The sequence below is a fragment of the Mesoplodon bidens genome (assembly GCF_964165515.1).
Source record: "Mesoplodon bidens genome assembly, chromosome: 4".
NCBI lineage: Eukaryota > Metazoa > Chordata > Mammalia > Artiodactyla > Ziphiidae > Mesoplodon > Mesoplodon bidens.
The window spans coordinates 138,703,828-138,721,280 of record NC_138160.1 but is presented as its reverse complement, the minus strand read 5'-3'; the positions used below and the strand labels follow the sequence as shown (position 1 = coordinate 138,721,280).

The 17,453-nt window shown below is 56.5% G+C and overlaps 1 protein-coding gene across 15 annotated transcripts in view; it reads left to right on the top strand.

Annotated features, from left to right (window-relative positions):
* EPS15L1 (epidermal growth factor receptor pathway substrate 15 like 1) overlaps positions 1–17,453 on the top strand; it is a 101,365-nt gene that overhangs the window by 78,550 nt on the left and 5,362 nt on the right. For 7 of the 15 annotated variants that reach the window (XM_081233625.1, XM_081233614.1, XM_081233624.1 and 4 more), the window contains 3 exons: positions 1,433–1,565; positions 4,015–4,062; positions 16,647–16,852. The exons of 2 other annotated variants lie outside the window; for them this stretch is intronic. In XM_081233625.1, the coding sequence (XP_081089751.1) occupies positions 1,433–1,565; positions 4,015–4,062; positions 16,647–16,852 (387 nt within the window). Of the gene's footprint in view, positions 1–1,432; positions 1,566–4,014; positions 4,063–16,646; positions 17,107–17,453 lie in introns of those variants that run through there. 6 more of the 15 variants (XM_081233622.1, XM_081233623.1, XM_081233620.1 and 3 more) reach the window with 5 other exon arrangements.

Sequence of the window (17,453 nt, the reverse complement as noted above, 5' to 3'; positions counted from 1 at the left end):
GGCCCACCCTGTCCCACTGCGCGTCTCCTTTCCTTTGCTTTTTGAGGACCTTATCAGCACTTTCACCCCCGTGTCCACCAATTCCTTTAGTGTCTAGCAGCTATGAATCTCCTTGCTCTACTTTTTCCTAAATGTGGTCTCCCACCTCTGTAGAAAGCAGTCTCCTCCCTTTGGGGTGCAGCTCTGGCTGTCTGTGCTTATCCGTCTGTCGGTGGAGGTTTGTTGTGCCCGGTACTGTGCTGGTGCTCCAGGTGAGGGTGCACAGGTAGACAAGTCCCTGCCTGCTGCAGGCAGTTGGCAGGTGTGCGCCCTGTCACTGGTACTTGCCCTTCAGGCAGCTTGCCCCAGTTAGGCGAGAGGGGCCTGAGTACCCATCACTGTGGCGTGATAGTGTGTGTCCCGTCAGCTCCCACCAGGATGTCCGAGCAGGCAGTTAGTGGGAAAGGGTGTCAGGGAGAGCTCTGGGGGCGACAGTGAGGTCTAGCCAGTCTCTGAGGAAGAAGAGGGGCTTGAGGTGGACGGGGTGGGCTGAGCCCCCAGTTGGGGACCCTGTATGTATGGAGGCCTCGAGATGGGGCACAAGGGGGTTCCAGGCACCAGGGAACTGGCCAGGAGAGGGTTGGGGCAACTGCAGGGATGAAGCTAAAGCCCTGGACAGTGGCAGGTGGGTAGGGTGGTGAGGGGCTGTGAGGGAGGCCCTGCGTGACTTGAGGAGTGCTTGGAAGTTACCTTCAAGCTTCAGGGCTGTTCAGTGCTACTACCCAACCCCCATCTACCTATCTCCCTACCTGCCTGGCAGCTGTACCTACCCATCTACCCACCTGCCCACCCATCTATCCAGGCATCTCTCTGTTGCTGGTTGACATGGTCCCTCCTGGGTCTGAGGTGGTAGATGTGGAGATGGGTGGAAGCAGGAGGAGGCTGGGGGAGGGTCCGGGCCAGAGGTGACAAGAGCCCACTGGAGGCAGCGATGACTGTGCCCACGGGGCTGTGGTGGGCTCTGACCTGAGCCACTGGGTCAGGCAGCCCACGGGCGCAGAGAGGGTCTGGTGCCGCTCTGACCCAGCGCCTGACACTGACTGAAGGGGGAGATGCTGGGCGCATCTCTGAAGTATGAGCAGGAAGCCCAGGGGACCCTGGGGTCAGGAGAGACCTGATATCCCCCTGTGGGTGGCAGGGAGCACCCCACCCCCACCCCATGTCAGAAGCCCGTCGAGGCACCAGGCTACTCTCACCTGCTCTGTGTGTTTGCTGGCTGCTCCTCACAGGCCAGAGGACCCCGGCTGTTGAGGGTGGAGGAAAGTTGGGGGGGCTTGTGAGAGACCCTGGGCCCGAGTGGCGGCCGTGCTGTGCACCCCGGAGGGCTCGGTGGACGTCCGCTGCCTCCGTGTTAACGATTATTTCTGCCTCTCTTTCGTGTCCTCTCTTACAGCCCCCAACTTCTGGCCCTTTCACCTCCTCCTTTGGAGGGGCAGGATGCTCAGATGACCCCTTTAAAAGTAAACAGGACACTCCCGCTCTGCCTCCGAAGAAACCTGCTCCTCCGCGGCCTAAACCGCCCAGCGGTCAGTACGCTTTCTTCTCTCACAGCCACCCGCCCACCGTCGCCAGGTGGCGGGGGCACTGAGGGCCCCTCCTTTTACCAGCCCAGAGTAGAGCAGACGCTGCAGGGCCTGCACTCAGAGCAGGAGGGTCTCCCCTCCGCCCTGTCGCCTGGGTCTGCACACACTGTGTGCCTGGGACATGCTTCCTGCCCCACCTGCCCTCGCCTCGTCGTCTGAGCCCCTTGGCTCCGGGCTCTATGTGGGGCTCCAGGGTGGTCTCCGGAAGGCCAAGAGCTCAGAGCCCTCCTTGCGGTCGGGAGAGCTGCCGCATGGCCCCCGGTTCAGCATGCAGTCGGGGCCCCTCCGGCCTCCCCACCCGACCCGAGCTCTTTCCCAGGTTGGCTCAGGGAGGGCCCAGGGGTGGGGATGGCAGCAGCAGTGGCTGAGGCCCCCCCTCAATCCAGTGCCTCCAGACTGGTTAAGGACTTGGGGAGGGGTTGGGGGGGGTCTTCCTTGGCCGTGTTTGATGTGAGAGGAGGCAGGATGACTCGGGGCTCCCTTCTCCTCCGCTCCAGCCCCAGCATCTAGGTGGATGGCTCCGAGCAAGGGGTTTCCTGTAGACTGTACCTCTCCTGGCTGCGGTGGTGTGGCTGCTTTCTCTCAGGAGTGAGCCTGGCATGTCCGCCTGAGGATGCTGAGGACTGTTAGCTCAGGCAGGGGACCTCTCTTACATGAGGGCGATAGGCCAACAGGCCAGGTTACCAGACTCAAAAGCAGAAAGCTATTGCTCCAAGCGGCAGAGGGATTCACTGCAATGTCCCAGTCCATTTATCTGTCCGCTCTTCATCATTCGTGCTCATCTCCCAGCAAAGTCACCTATGTTGTCCTTAGACTTCTGGGTGGCCACAGGAGAACCACACGCTCCCTCGGTCGTGCCTTCTGTTCCACAGCCTTCCTCTCCCCGGTCCTTTCTGTCAGAGGGCGGTGCTCTCCTTCCCGCCCGAGCTCACCCTTCCCCATCAGTCTGCCCCGGGGACTCGCCTTGGCACCTTGTGGTCATCAGTGCAGGCCCCCAAGCTCTCTAGTTTCAAGGGGTCATCAGTCCAAGGCTGGCCAGTCTTCCTACACCTGCCACTGGAGCCAAACAGAGGGGAAGCTATTTAAAAACGCTCCCTCTCCCCTTCTGTCACCTGGGCTGCCCAGGGCTTTCTCTCAGGAGGACAGGAACTCCGCCTGCATTGCCCAGTTTGGCCTCCTTGTGGATGGGTCATGAGAGAAAGCACGACCAACAGGCGGGGTGAATTTATAACAGGTTTTCTGTGAACTGTGAGCAGAAACACACACATAAAGAGATCACTTCTGTAAGCCACGCATCAAAGGCATTTCTCATAAAACGGGGGAGAAAAGCAAAAGCAACAAAGGAATTCCCTTGTGTCTGTGAGAGGCCGCGTATATATACCTTAGAGGCAGTGGCCCTTAGGGAACCCCTGACAGTCTCCTGATGGAATGACATTGGGCCTTCTCACTCCGCCTGAAAGATGGGAGCCACAGCACACCTGCACACACGTGCACACGCAGTCACACACTGCACTCGTGCACACGCGCTCACAGTGCTTGCATACACCTGCATGCACACTGCACACGTGAAAGTACACACACACGAGTGCACACACGCCCAGCAGCTCAGCATCTGTCGGGCCTTGTGGAGGAGCTGCTCCCCTCACTGGCTGTGGCAGGCGCAGAGCTTCACTCTCGGGGTTTCTTGGAAACACTCATCTCAGCCTCCTCCCCTTCCCTGAACCAATGCTGGGCGCTTTTGAACTTGCCCTCCACTGTCACCTCCCCTTGTGTCTCCCTCTGCGAGCCTCTCCACCCCGCCTGGGCTTCTGCTTTCAGTGGGTCGTGGACTTAGAAAGCAGAGCCCGCCAGAGGCACGGCTCACCTCCTTGGAGCTGACTTCAGGGCTCGGGCTTTTTAGAGCGCTGTCCACGTTTGGGGAGGTTTGGCCCTGTATGCCGGGGGTCTCAGGCTGCCTTTGCTCGTGGCTTTGGGCTGCCGCAACCTTGCTGTGCCACAGCCTGCTAGGTGCCAGGTGCCCCGAATATCCTCTTCACATCACAGCCCTCAAGGTGCACGTGCATGACTGTTTGCTTGCCAGATTCCAGCAAGACCCGCAAAGACGGGGCAGGCACCATGATGCCCTCTTACCGGAACTGGAAAGGGAAGTGAGAGAGGTCACGTGTGACCCAAGGTCACGCAGCAAGGTGGTAGCAGGACCAGCCCTGGACCCAGGGACCACCTCCACCCCCCCGCCGGCCTCCCACCCCCATAGACAACTGTAATGAGAATCAAGCTGTGAGGTTCGGGTGCTCCGGACAATAGTCAGCTTGTGTGCAGTGCTTAATCTGTGAGCGGCCACGATGTGTCTGCGTAGAGGCCTAAATGTCTCTCGTCTGGTTCTCTTACCTAGAAGCAGTGGCTGAACAGGAAATCCCTGCGTTGTACACACTGCTGGGTGGTAGGTACACACTGTGTGGCGGGTGCCGCTGGAGCACTTCCAGTGATGTTTCTGCTGTGATTTCATACTAACCTCTAACAACCTGGAAATTGCTGGCTGTGCCGATGCCGATGTACCCACGAGGGACACCTGACCCAGCAGGTGGATGTAGGTGGGTGGGGGGCATTTGGCTCTTTGAGGGATGCGCAGGAAGGTGTCCACCCCACGCTGCTTCCCTGATTGAGGGAACTGGAGCCCAGCTGTGCACACTGCTCTCCCCTCCCCCATCCAGGCCGCAAGGAGCAAGGCCACTTAAACAGGAGCCGCCTGGCAGTTATCCGGTTCTTAGCAAGACAGGTCAGCAGAGGAGAGTTGGAGGAAGTCCCACTCAGAACGGTTGTTATGAAAGCATCAGGCCTGGCTCTTGTTTTCTTGGCTGCTAAAGATGAGAAGCAACCAAGAAGATGGCCAAGTGTTGTTGTCATTGTTTTTGTAAGAAAACAAAGTCCAGCAGTTTGCAAGGGAGGGAATGGAATGTGCTTTTCTGCTCATCTTGCTGACCCAGCCTTTTCCCACTTCGAGGGGCCGCGTGGCCAGCATGTGGCAGTGGCCACCTTCACCTGAGAACGCCAGGCGGTCACGCTCAAGGGCCATCCTGACACGTGGGGGAGCGTTGGTCCCAGGTGGCTGAGCTGGGAGGAGATGAGGCAGGTACCCTGCTCCCGGGGACGTGTGGCCCTGGCGGTCGAGCTGTGATCCCGCGAAGGTAGGCGAGTGGAGAGTCCAGCCTGCTGGGTGATAATGATTTTTCTGACAGCCCACACACACAGCTTCGTACCTGCACTCCAAAAACCAAGAGGAAGGAGTGGGCTCTTCTGTAACCCTCGCCGCCCCACGTGTGAAATGGGTCTGACTGGCCACATTCCCACTTGAGGCTTGTCTGCAGGGGACCCAGAGGTTTCTAGAACCCTGCCAGGTCTTTGCGCCTGGAGTCGGCTCCGATGTGTGAGGCCAGGACAGGCGAATCTGATGCCGTATCCCTCCAGCATCTGGGCCACCTGTCCCACTAGAATCCCGAGAGGCTGTGTGATCAGGATGGTTTCACGTTCCAGCCTCTTCCATCTCCCTGAGGGGCTCTGGGCAAGTGTCTTAACCTCGCCGAACCTCAGTTTCCCTGCCTGAACATGGGACCAACTCTGGCCTAGCATGTGGCCTCTCTGGTAAGTGCCTTGCACAGTGATTACCATGATGGGCATGGTGTGCATCCCCCAACCCATCCCCAGGGTACAGAGACCAGGACTCGGGGTCCTCCTTCCCTAGCTCCTTTCCCGGGAAAGACAGAGGCTGGGCCTGAGGTGGACATATGCGTACAGGGATTTATCAAGGGATCCTTTTCCCCCATGAGATTGCAGTTTAGCAGAAATCTTTGCAGTTGAAAAAAAGTCAGAGCGTGGGTAGTTGAACTTCAAAGAGGTCTCCAGGGTCCTCTCTGGCGAAGCTCAGCTGTCGTCACTCGTGGGACCAAATGCACGTTTGGGTCTGAGTTACTCCTGGTTTTTGGGGTGCCATCTCTTGTGCACCAGCGGCTTCAGTTTTTACATTCTGTGGGAGCTGGTTTTTTGTTTGTGTTTTTAAGCTTGATTAAAGATTAATTGACATGCGACAAACACACGTATATAAGCATCAGCCTGTGCAGTCACAGTGGGGATCCCACCAACTGGGACCCTCACCAGGGTTCTCTGGGAAAGAGTTCTGGTGCCATAGGTGTGTGACCGGCACAGCCCGCGGCTGGCTGTCTGCTCTGACCCAAGCCAGAAAGTGGACCTTTGGGGGCTGTCAAGAATCGCCCTCTGTGGCATGTGCACGGAGCTTTGGCGTCAGCGCTGAGTTCTCTGTGCCTGGAGGTCTTTTCTAGAAAGGTCTATCAAGGTATGAAATGACCAGCAGGTGTCTGTTTGGGGTAGAGAGAATTGGTTTCTTCTAGGCAGATGCAAAACAGACCGTTCTGGCAGCCGCCGAAACCTGTCCGTTAGAGTTAGCGCTGGCACACCTCCCCCAGGTAAACAGCGGTGTGCTTTCTGCAACGGACCGGAGATCGAGATCAGTCAGAGCTCACCGCTGAAGAGTTTCTAGGTAAAAGTTGTTGATTTGCAAAGGGAGAAACAGATTTTTTTTTTAAGTGCAGGAAATGGCTGTGTGGGTGTCAGTGATTGGGCCTCGCGCCTGCGGCGACAGATAGCGGGATCCTGTGCCCCGGGCCCCACCCTTGCCACTTCCTGCAAGTGCAGCCCCGCGTTGCGGTTCCTGCAGCGCCCGGGTGACACCAGCTAGCGCGCCTTCACCGCTAACCAGCCAGTCACCTTTAACCTTTCCCCAATTTAATTATTATTACTGCTAATAACCTTTGCACCTTCAGGATAAAACCATGCACACACTGGTGATGTCTTTCTGAACCCTTCCCCTTCCCATAATTCTTCCAACACACACAGGACAATGGGATACCATTTAACTGGGGTCCTGTTTGGTTCAAGTGATTCTCAAAAAGTAAATAGATAAATAGTCATTTCTCCCCTAGAACATGAGTCCCCTCCCACAGCCGTGACTGACTCCACACAGGGTGACTGGCTGCGGAATCTTTCTCCTGGGCGGTTTTCTGGTTGCCACCCACTCTTGGGCCAGCCCGCTGGCTCGGTAGTCTGCTTGACCGTCCCGGGAGCTGCCACACAGGACTCGGTCAGGGAGGACACCCCGGGTTCGTCCGTGGCGCCAGCCCAGGTGTGTGCTTGGCTCTGAGATGCCAGGCTGGGGGTGAAACCAGGGTGGTCATCCTTGGCCCGTGTGGGTTCTGTCCCCTTGTTTATTGCACAAGATCCACTCTTAAAATGGCTTCTCCAGTTGAGCCGTGCGGTTAGCACCTCAGCCTTGAGCTTAACTACTTTAATTCCGTTCCCACGATGATTTCAGAGAGATAATTTGGTGGGTACCTGTGAAGTTCTAGAACGGGACAAAAGCAGTTCACTGCCAGCTCGAGGAGCCTGGAAAATTGTGGCAGTTGCCAGCCAGCCAGGGTTGGGGTGCTCCAGGGGAGCCTCAGGCGCCCAGCCTGGCAGAGTCCTCCTTTCCCACAGGCCACCCCCTGCCCGCCGGGAGCTTCTGTGCCAGGGCTGGGCGGGACCCCTGACAGCATGTGCTCGAGAGCCGGCTCCCAGCAGAGGGAGAAAAGTCATTGTCCTCTCAGCCTCTTAACCTGTGAAACGCCTGGAGATGAATTGCTCTTTGGGGTGAATTTCTGTTCTGCAAAGTTGGCAGAGTTCGAAAATAGAAGCATTTGCCTACCTTAGCACACGCCCACCCTCCTGCACCCGGAATCGAGCGGTGGATTGAGTGGGAGTTGAGTGACGCTTTTGTTGCCTGTTGCTCAGTGGGGTGCGAGTGCCCAGGCTTGGCGTTCTGGAGCAGAGGAGTCAGGGCTCAGCCCGCTGGGCTCTGGCGGCGGGGTGTAGCGGGGCCTCGGGTTGGCGTGCAGGCTCGCAGAGCGTGGACTCTCCTCTCTGCCGTCTGTGCATCCGTGTGAGCAGACAGCAGCGGCCACCTGGACCCCGGCCCCCTCCCCGGCCACCGGGGGAGTGCCTCGTGTACCTGCCCCCAGGCCTCCCGCAGCCCCTTGGCTCCACCTACAGCAAGGTGAGGGGGCCCAGGAAGATGTTCCCTGTGCAGCCCTTGCTGTTCTGATGGGATGAATGTGGTCCCTCATCCCTCCATCTCTCACATTCAGAGCACTGAGTCAACCCCCCGCCGCCACCATTGTCAGTTGCAAAACAGCACATGTGTGTATCTGAGTGGGTGGTGGGAACTGGCCGTAAAGGGAGTGAGAGTGGGCGGGTCCCCCATCTACTGCAGGCTCTCTCGGCTCCTTTCGTGCGGCCCCTACAACGGAAGGGGGCTCCGGGTGGGCTCTGCACCCCCCCCTCCAGTGCACAAATGCCTTCAAACTGGCTTCCAGACCCGCTGTGTGGCACCCTGGGGATTTTGTTAAATGTGGGCACAGCGCTTCTCTGCCCGTGCAGTGGGGCGTTCTGGCAGCATTGGCACTGCTCTATAGGGAGGAACAAAGCCTGGGCCACCATGGCCCCAGGGCTCTCCCCACCAGGCTGTAGCTAACATCTCCCTTGTCCCCCCCGCAAGGCACCCTAGGCCCCTCAGAGGGACGAGGCAGGCCAGCACACAGGGCTGATTCAGCAGAGTGTGTTGCAGGCGCAAATCAAAGAACAAATATGATTTTTCCAAAAGCAGAACTGTGAGACCTGCCAGTCTGCATTATTTTAGTTGCGAAGACTGATTTGTGATTTATAAATTCGTTTATATGTCATGTACCCCCTCCCCGTTTTTCCTGCAGAACTAAAGTAGCCCCTGTCAGGTTTCTTATGAATGTCTTAGGAGCTTTTCATGGAAACCTTGAAAATTGTATTTTTCAGTCCAAAGGATATTTGTCTTTTGAGGACCCCGAAAGTGTGGCTACTTTCCCCCCTTCTCTCCTTTTCCTTCTGACAGTGCGAAGACCCCACATCCAGTGCGCTCCTCAGCCTTGACTACCCCGGGCACCTCACAGAGAATGAAAAACGCATCAGTTCAGGGGGCGCCTGGTGGATAATAGTAAATATTTGTTCAGCTTTTCTCAACAATTCAGAACCAAACCTCATCCTGTTCCCTTCAATGCATTAAGCAGATTTTTCTTAAAATTCAGTAAATATTTTTAGTGGAAAATCTCAAGACTGTGATGGTGGGGACCTCAGATTTTATCTGCCGGTGCTGTGCTGCTTGGCACGGCTTTGATCTGCCGGGTTTGCCTTCTCCTCGCGTGTGCATCAGCCACAGCGAGCGGGGCTGGTGTCTGCAGGACTCCTCGCTGGCAAGCCACTTGGGTGGCCCTGTGGGTCACGTCCTGAGAAATTAGCTCTCCTCGCTCTCCCGCCCCATCCCGCCACGGGGGGACGTGTGTTTTTCACGTGTGTTGGTGAAAAGCGATCTTCTTCAGTAAAAAGTTCCCAAGTGATTATGGATGTGAAAGGTTGTGCTCCGGACAGCCTGCTTTCTCTCTCCCTGCAGTTAAGCTTTTTTGGTGGGTTTAAGGGGGCAGGAAGGGAGGCACCAAGGTGACAAGGAGTGCCTCCTCCCAGCCACAGCTCTCCTGTGTAGTATGACTCTCGGAAGCCTGGAGGTTGTGTAGGCGTCCCCTATAGTATAGGACAAGTGACAGTTGTGTAGGTGTCCTCTGTAGTGTAGGACGAGTGACTGTTGTGTAGGTGTCCCCCGTAGTGTAGGACGAGTGACAGTTGTGTGGACGTCCCGTGTTGCAACGAATGGCAGTTTGGGAACGTCCTGTGTTGTGTACGGTAGTAGCTCAGGTGGGGCAGCTGTCCTGACCACAAACCTTTGTTTTTTATTTTTGTGTTTTGTTGTTTTTGTATTTAAGTCTCATCTACAGAACTGCATTTTCCAACTGCAGCCCTCAATCTTATAAATAGAACGCAGCAAGTATCTGGTTGGGATGAAAACATACACTCAGACTCATGTCTATTTTTGATATTTTCATTCATCTGATTTATTGAGACCCCCCCCCCAAAATCACCCAACCCTCTTACTTTTCTTCTAAGTAAAGAATTTCAAGCAAGAGAACCTGGCCTCTCTCAGTGTTCATGTTTGTACGTTGAGGGGGATTTGTGTTCCATCATTCTCTCCACTCGCCGCCGCTGCAGGGACCCTCCCGGCAGAGAGCTTCCCGAGAGGCGAGGAGGGAGGGTCGGCTCGGGCTTCACCACTGCTTGGTTGCCGGGGGCCTGTGTGGCCTCGGAAAGTTCAGATGTAGGAGAATAAAAGACCTTGCTACCAGGGTGGGGCCGGCCACCGAGGTTTTTTTTAACAGCACACACCGTGGTAAACCATCGGGTTCATATTGTTTTTGCTCAAGGCCGTCCTGTGTGTGGTTTCGGTGCACCGCTGGGGTAGCTGCTGAAACTGCTGCGGTTTGAAATAAGTCCTATTCTGTCCTATCCTCAACCTTGCGTTCCTCCCCCTGGTCATGAAGACTTCTCTGAGTGACGGAGAGTCTCTCTGGGGGGCGCAGCAGCAGCTTCCAGCCCTCAGGGCTGGAAGTCGCAGCCTCCAGCCTCTGCAGTCACAGCCTCCCCCTACGCTCAGGGCTCTCCCTTCCCTGGGCAGGTGTCTAGGAATGACAGGCCAGGTATCATCCTGGTTAGCTTTATACCAAAATTAAAAAAAAAAAAAGTGATCTGTGCTCTCTTCACTGAAACACGCCCCAGTCAAGCTCTTTCCTTACTCACAGTACCCGGAGCCATGGAAAGGCATAAAGCCGGGCAGCCGACTTTGCTCAGGGGGCACAGAGGCAGATCGAGTTACTTTGTCCCGTTTGAGATGAGCAACACCTCAGAAAATAGGGAAAAAAAAAAACAATTAAGGAGTTAGCAGATAGTAGTTACGTAAAAGCAGGAACTAGCCCCAGAATGTTTTAAAAGTGCAGCTGCTAAAAATAAACGGGAGCGCAGAGTGGGAAGTTTGGACCGAGGGCAATCAGGGCAAGGGTTTCTTTGTAAAAAGCCTCTGCTCATGAGCATCATGTCAGGCCGATCCGGGGATGCCACCAATTTCGCACGTGCCCGGTCCGATTGCCTCTGTGCTGAATTGCCTCTGTGCCCGAGCACAAAAACAGATAACCGAGAAAAAACCGTTTGTTTTTCTACCCCCCACACCCCCGAAAACAGGAGCAGTTGATGTGCCCTGGTTTCATATTAACACAGTCATGATTTCTAAATAACAACGGTTTCGGCAGCAGAGCAAAACCAGGCCCGGGCTGTGCTTGACATGATTGCCAGTTCTCACCTCCCCGATCATCTCTTTGCTTGTCGGAAACCTCAACTTGACATTCTAGCTGGCTGGATTCTTAACTGCCCCCCATACCCCCGCCAAAAACTGATTTAAAAAAAAAAAATCCCCCAAAGCAGGGGAGGAAGGTCTTCTTAATTGAAAAAGGAAAAAAAAGAAAAGCGCAGAAGTGGGCGATGATGTATTTATTTGAACATTTGGACTGTTGTGGTCGCTCTCAGGGCCTGGCTGGGGTCGACTGACCCACTTATCCCAGCTCAGATGTCTGCCCTTTGTGAGCAACTCCTGCAAGAAATGCTCCAGGAAATCAATTGCAAAGGAGGGAAGCCAGATGCCTATATCCCTTCCTGGCTCATCAGTGGGGTTCCCCCAAAGGCCTCAGGCCCCTCAGGATGGCCCCGTGGAGCCTGGGTGGTGGCACCCCGCCCATGAGGACCCCCACCAGGAAGAGGGGGCTGGTATTACTGGCACCTGCAGTGTGCTGAGCCCCGCCTACGTGGAGCTGACCCTCAGGTGTGCTGGAGGCTAGACCAAGACAGGTTGGTGCACGGGAAGTAGGGCAGTGGGGAAGCCTGCGGGGGTGGAGTGAGCCCTGGAGAAGGCTCTTCCAGGGGAAGGGAAAGGCTGTGTCAGGGCGTGGGGAGACTGGCCGGGCTGGACAGTGCAGGGCGGTCAGCATGGTGGAAGTCGCTAGTTGCTATGGGAAGGAGGCCGCGGTGGCCAGGCTGCAGGGACTGTGACCGCTGAGGTCAGTGTCCCTTCCCTCAGTGTCCCCACCCCTCAGGACCGCGTCTCCCAGGGTGCCCCTGCCAGGGGCACACATTATACCGGCTCAGTTCGCAGGTGAGGACCCGTCACCCTGGGCCCAGAGAAGGCTGCAGGTGTTTCAGGGGCCCCCCCGAGCATAATTCACTCGGGAACATGTCTGTCCGTCCACGATCAAGCCCCAGTGATGCCACAGCTTGGGGTTTGGAGAGCGAAGCGGGGTCTGCGTCTTGGCGCACCCTGCAGGGAGACTCTTCTGTGGTGGGTGTGGAGCACACCTGGGGCGTGGTGCTGCTCCACCCTGCAGAAGGAGGTTGCACAGAAGGACTGAGGAAGCAGGATGGTGGCGGCCAGTGCAGACAACTCAGCAGTTCAAGGGGAGGACACTGTTGCCCAGGGGCTGCATGTGCCCACCACGCTGTGCACGGGACATAACAAGTGGCTCTGTTAGAGCAGAGAGCTGCAGTCAGGGGTCCTCGGTTTCCTAGTGGGGCCCATAGAGGCAAGCTGTCCTGACCTCTAGGGATTGGAGCTGCGCCAGCCTGGCCTGGCATTGGCAGACCAGTAACGCTTGATTTACGAAAGCAGGCAGCCCATCCCAGGCCGAGCCCGGCTCCGGCAGCCGTGCATAGCCAGTGCTCTGTTACCCTGTGTGAGTGTGCTAGGGCCGCCGTAACAAACACCACAGACTGGGTGGCTTAGACAGCCGAAACTGATCGTCTCACAGATCTGGAGGCTGCAAGTCCGAGATCAAGGTGTAGGCAGGGTGGGTTTCTCTTGAGGCCTCTCTGCTTGGCTTGTAGACAGCGTCCTCCCCCCATGTCTTTCCGTGGTCTCCCCTCTGTGCATGTCTGTGTCCGACTCTCCTCTGCTTCCAAGATCACCAGTCCTATTGGATTAGGGCCCACTCATAGGACCTCATTCTAATTTAATTACTTCTGCAAAGATCCCGTGTCCAAAGACAGTCACATTCCGAGGTACTGGGGTAGAGGACCTGAACATAGTGAATTGGGGGGTGCTGTGGGGGGAACCAATTCAGCCCATCACAACCCCATTTCATGGATAAGGAAACTGAGGCTGAGAGAGCAAGGCTGAGTGGGGTGGTGGCCGTGCTCTGCACCATCTTCCAGGGGCCCAGACCCCACTCCCTGCCCAGGGCCAAGCTGGGAGGGCTGAACACAGGCATGGGGAGACAGTGGGTCACAGGCGTTTGAGGTGTAGGTGCCATCTGGGCAGAGGGACTGTCTGAAAAGTAGCCCTGGGTTGGGGGGCCCTGGCGGGGGGAGGGAGGTGCCGCTCAGGCCCTGGAGGGCTGTCGGGGGATGAGGTTGGGAAGGGTTTCGTGTGGGCTGTAGGGCCTTCTGGATTCGCCACAGCGGATGCGGGGCCACAAGGCAGGGCCAGGCATGGTGGAGCTTGCATGTTAGAAAGCTCCGTTCAACAGAGGGGTCTAAGCAGCAGGCCCTGCCCTAGGCAGCGGGGACACAGCTGAGGAGGACAGCAGGGCCCTCACCCTCGTGGAGCTCACGTTCTGTTGGGAAAGAGAGAAAATACACAGCAGGTGACATAATAATGACGGAGCATGACGAGGGCTGCAGAGGCGTCTGAGCCAGAAGTGGGGAGGGCGGCCTCTGTGTGTGCGGGACCCACACGAGGAAGAGCGTTCCAGCCTGGGCAGCAGCAAGCGCAGAGGACTGTGCTGGGCAGGGGCAGGATGGCCGAGGCTGGGGTGTGTATTCCCAGAACAGCGGGGAGAGCTTGGCAGTGTCGGGTCAGCTCGGCATTAAAAGGCCACCTTGCTGGGTGCGGATGGCCCATGGGGCGAGAAGCTGAGGGTGAGCAGCCAGTGGCTATCGCAGGGGTGATTCCCAGGGACCCGGGAGAGGTGAGGACCACTTGCCTGGGGTGGTGGTGCAGCCATGTGGACCAGAGCACCCTGTCTCATGCCCACCCTCCCTCCTGCTCAGGGTGCCCCTGGGCTCCGCCTGGCTGCCCACTGCTCGCAGCTGCGCAGCCTGGCGTTGACAAGCTGCCAGGCAGGTGTTGCCCGACCGCTCCCGCCAGAGCTGCACGCTCGCCTCTGAAGAGAGGGGAAGCGGTCCACAGCAACACGGCAGCGCTCTCCGGTCGCTGTGGTGCCGGGCCTGGGAGGCCTTGGCTCACCCATCGGCTCGACCCTTGGACCAGGGAGTAGGCTGGTTGTGTAAGGTGGCCTTGGGGGAGGCGTTTCTTCAAGGCCGGCACCCAGATCTCCCTGCTCTCTGAAGCCCAGGGGCTGAGGTCCAGGAGGGAGAGGAGGAGGCGGGATAGCCGACAGCAGGGAGAATGAACGTCTCAGGGAGGGGCATTTGGTGCTGGCGGGGTTGGGGGGCAGCCTGAAGTCTGTGGCTCTGTCAGAAATAGGAGAGAAGGGACCAGAGGTAGAGAACTCAGCCTGCACAGAAGATGGGCCGTGGGGATCAGCCCCAGGACTTCACCCTGAGAAGCAGTTACCCTGGGGGAGAGAGGCCCTAATTCCTGCTGTGCCGCGGGGTGGACTTGGCACCGCCCTTCTGGGGAAGGGCCCACCAGGGGCTTTGTCGGAGGCTCACCTGGCTTATTGGGCCTCAGGGCTGACTGAACTGATTCGTGGCCACAGGGAGAGGTTGACCGATGTCCCAGTCTACAGCCTCCTCCCCACCCTCCCTTCTTGGTCGGGGTGCATCTTGTCAGAGCCTGGGACAGGCAGTGTGACAGGGAAGGTCAGGCTTCAGTGGGCACACCTTCTGACCCACAGCTCCACCTCCAGAAACGTCTCCTATAAATAAACACACGTGTGTGGTGGTGCTGCTCATGACAGTGAGAGCCTGCAAAGGCCAGGGGTCAGCAAAGGGGCCCCATTAGGCCACAGGCAAGGGCATAGAGGTGCTCCGCTCTGACCGCAGGAAGCAACAGAGGGCTGGGTGCAGGGCTGCCTGTGTCTCAGAGTCCTGGGCAAGCCTCGGGAAGTTAAGAATCTCGGTTTCCTTGAACACGCAAAAAGAAACCAGCAGCAGCTCTGACGGGAGGGGGCGACTTGGGGCCTCTGTGTTCCAGCTGTCGGTGGGGGCATCCATGCACTGGCATCACCCGCCCACCCAGAAGTCCCGATTCAGGTGGGATGGGGTGTGGGGATTTTAACCAGTGCTTCTGGTGGGCTCGGCGCCCATCTCTTCTCCGTGGGCTCTCCCAGGCGGGACCGCGTCACTGATAACTCGAATTTCTCATGCATGGGTGAAGCTGACAGAGACGGGGTGGCATTTGTACCTTATGGCCACCCAGCTGCTGCGTCGAGTGACAAGTAAATAAACTTGCGTGTCCAGGGGGGCCTCAGGCCAGGCTCTCACAGGCCCCACACACACTGAGCCCTGCTTGCACAGGCACTGCGGTGCCAGATGCTGAGTGGCCTGGAGTGGGGCACAGCCCCATGCAGCCCCAAGGAGCATGCCGTGCACCAGTCACCCAGTCTGACCCCTACCTCTTCGTTCCCACTTCCCAGACAGGAAACTGAGGCCAGCTGGGGCTGAGGGGCTTGTCCTTATCTGGGTCTCAGAACTAAGGGTGACAGAGGCAGGAGTCGTTAGGGACACCTTGGGGCCATCAGAAATGTGACCTGGGAAGCAGTGTCAGAGAGGGTGGTTTTGGAGCTGGGCATGGAGATGGACGTGTGGGCAGGTGGGTAGCAGAGGCGAGCAGGGTGAAGAAGGCAGGTGTCCTGGGCTCAGGTGCTATAGGGGTCAGCTGTAGCTCAGGGCCACGGGCATTCTCTGGACGTGCAGCTGGATGTCCAAGGTCTTCTGAGGAATGTGACCCTCGGCTTTTGGGTTCTTTTTGCACATTACTTTGAAATTGCAAGAGTAAACATAGGCAGCTCAGTTAACAAATCAGAATCATGTTAAGTATCCTTGAGCCTCTAGCCCGGGCTTGGACACAGAGCTGCCAAATTGAACGTCTCACCCCCTGGGTTACCCCGGTACCCTGGGCAGCTGTTGGGCAAATGAATGGCATCAGACAGGAACCTGGCCTGCAAAACCGGCAGATCCCTGAGGCTCATCACTTGGGCCCCCCGCCCCCTCTTGCCAAGCAGGCCTGGAGAAGGTTCTGGTTCCTAGCGGATTGTTCTGACATATTGGCAGGATTTGTTGGGAGAAGCCACCTGTCCTCAGGCCACAACCCCCAAGCATGGCCTCACAGCCTCATTTCCCTCCAATTCTAAACACCTCTCTCCCACGTCCCCGTGGAGATCTGCCTTGCCGGGACCGGGGCATCCCAGAGCCACCCTCTTGGCAAGAGCCCAGAAAGGCCCAAAGCCTGCCCCTTGGAGCCAAAGGGACAGAAGCGGGAGCTGGAAACGAATTTAAACCCAGGACGGCAGAGTGGGTTTGTCTGGTGAGCTGCCTCCAGACCCTCACGACTAACACGGCTAACTCTACACACACCACGTTGTGAAACTAATCGCCCTGTTTAGTTGCAAGTAATCCCCCCCGCCTTTTTTAATTGTTGGAAGCTTGCAGTGTATTTTTCTGCTCAGCCATGACTTTTTAAAAACTCAGTGTGATAGTAAATGTGTTGCCATGCTAAAATGAATCACTTTGAAACACGCCTGCATGTGAGCTTTTTAAAGATGATGTAAATTTTAGCTGCGGTGGGAGGGGAGGGGAGGGGGTCATCTGAAGTGGTTTTCTTGTAACGCCCACAAACCATTAAGCCTCCGGGATAAACAGAGAGGAAAGCCAAGATGCACGCAGATTCCCCGGGGTCCATCCCACAAGCGGCATTCCAGCTCTTTCCAAAGCGGGATAGGGTTTCCCAGGGAGCTGGTGCCGGGCTCTTCAGTCAGGACTCTGTTCTGTCCGTGGTCAGTAACTTGTATTTCTTTTTTTTCTCCTTTTTTTTTTTTTTTTTTCTCCTAAACTTTCCAGGTAAAAGTACACCCGTAAGCCAGCTTGGTTCTGCAGACTTTCCCGAGCCCCCTGATCCATTCCAGCCACTCGGGGCTGACAGCAGTGACCCGTTCCAAAATAAAAAGGGGTTTGGGGACCCGTTTAGTGGAAAAGATCCATTTGCTCCCTCCTCTTCAGCTAAACCTTCTAAAGCCTCCTCCTTGGGCTTTGCAGACTTCACCTCTGTAAGTTAAGTTCTCCGCCTCCGCGCCATTCCCTCCCCTCCCTACGTTTGCAGCTTCTTTGGGGTTATTTCTTTTTTGTCTCTTTCAAATGGCAAACCTCCTCCTGGCTCAAGTCTCCCGGTACCTCACACCATCACCCGTGTTATTTATTCTGTACTGCTGCTTTCTGTAAGAAAAACGGTTTCTCAATAAAAAAAAAAGAGCTCTGGTTTGGATACTCTGTGATAAGGGCACGTTTTCTTCCAGCAGGGTGGCCCAGTATGCCTGTTTTTCTGTCCTTCACGGTAGACTCTTTGTATTAGTTCTGTTGCCCAGAGCCTGTTGTGTTCATTGATTTTTTTGGAAGCCAGGACATCAAAAGCTTCTGAAGTACGAAAACAAGACTGCTAAAGTTACATTCGGGTCTTGCTGTCCTCAAAAAAGTCTTTGTGGGGGAGTTCTGATGGTCCCACCCAGTGCAGTTTGGGCAGCAAGTGCGAATTGAAGGACCCAGCTGAATCACATGAAGGGAAAGCAAATTTGATTTTTTAAAACTTTTATTTCAGTTACCAGCTACAATGAAAACTGAAATGCAACCTAGAACAGCCACTCTGAATCCCCT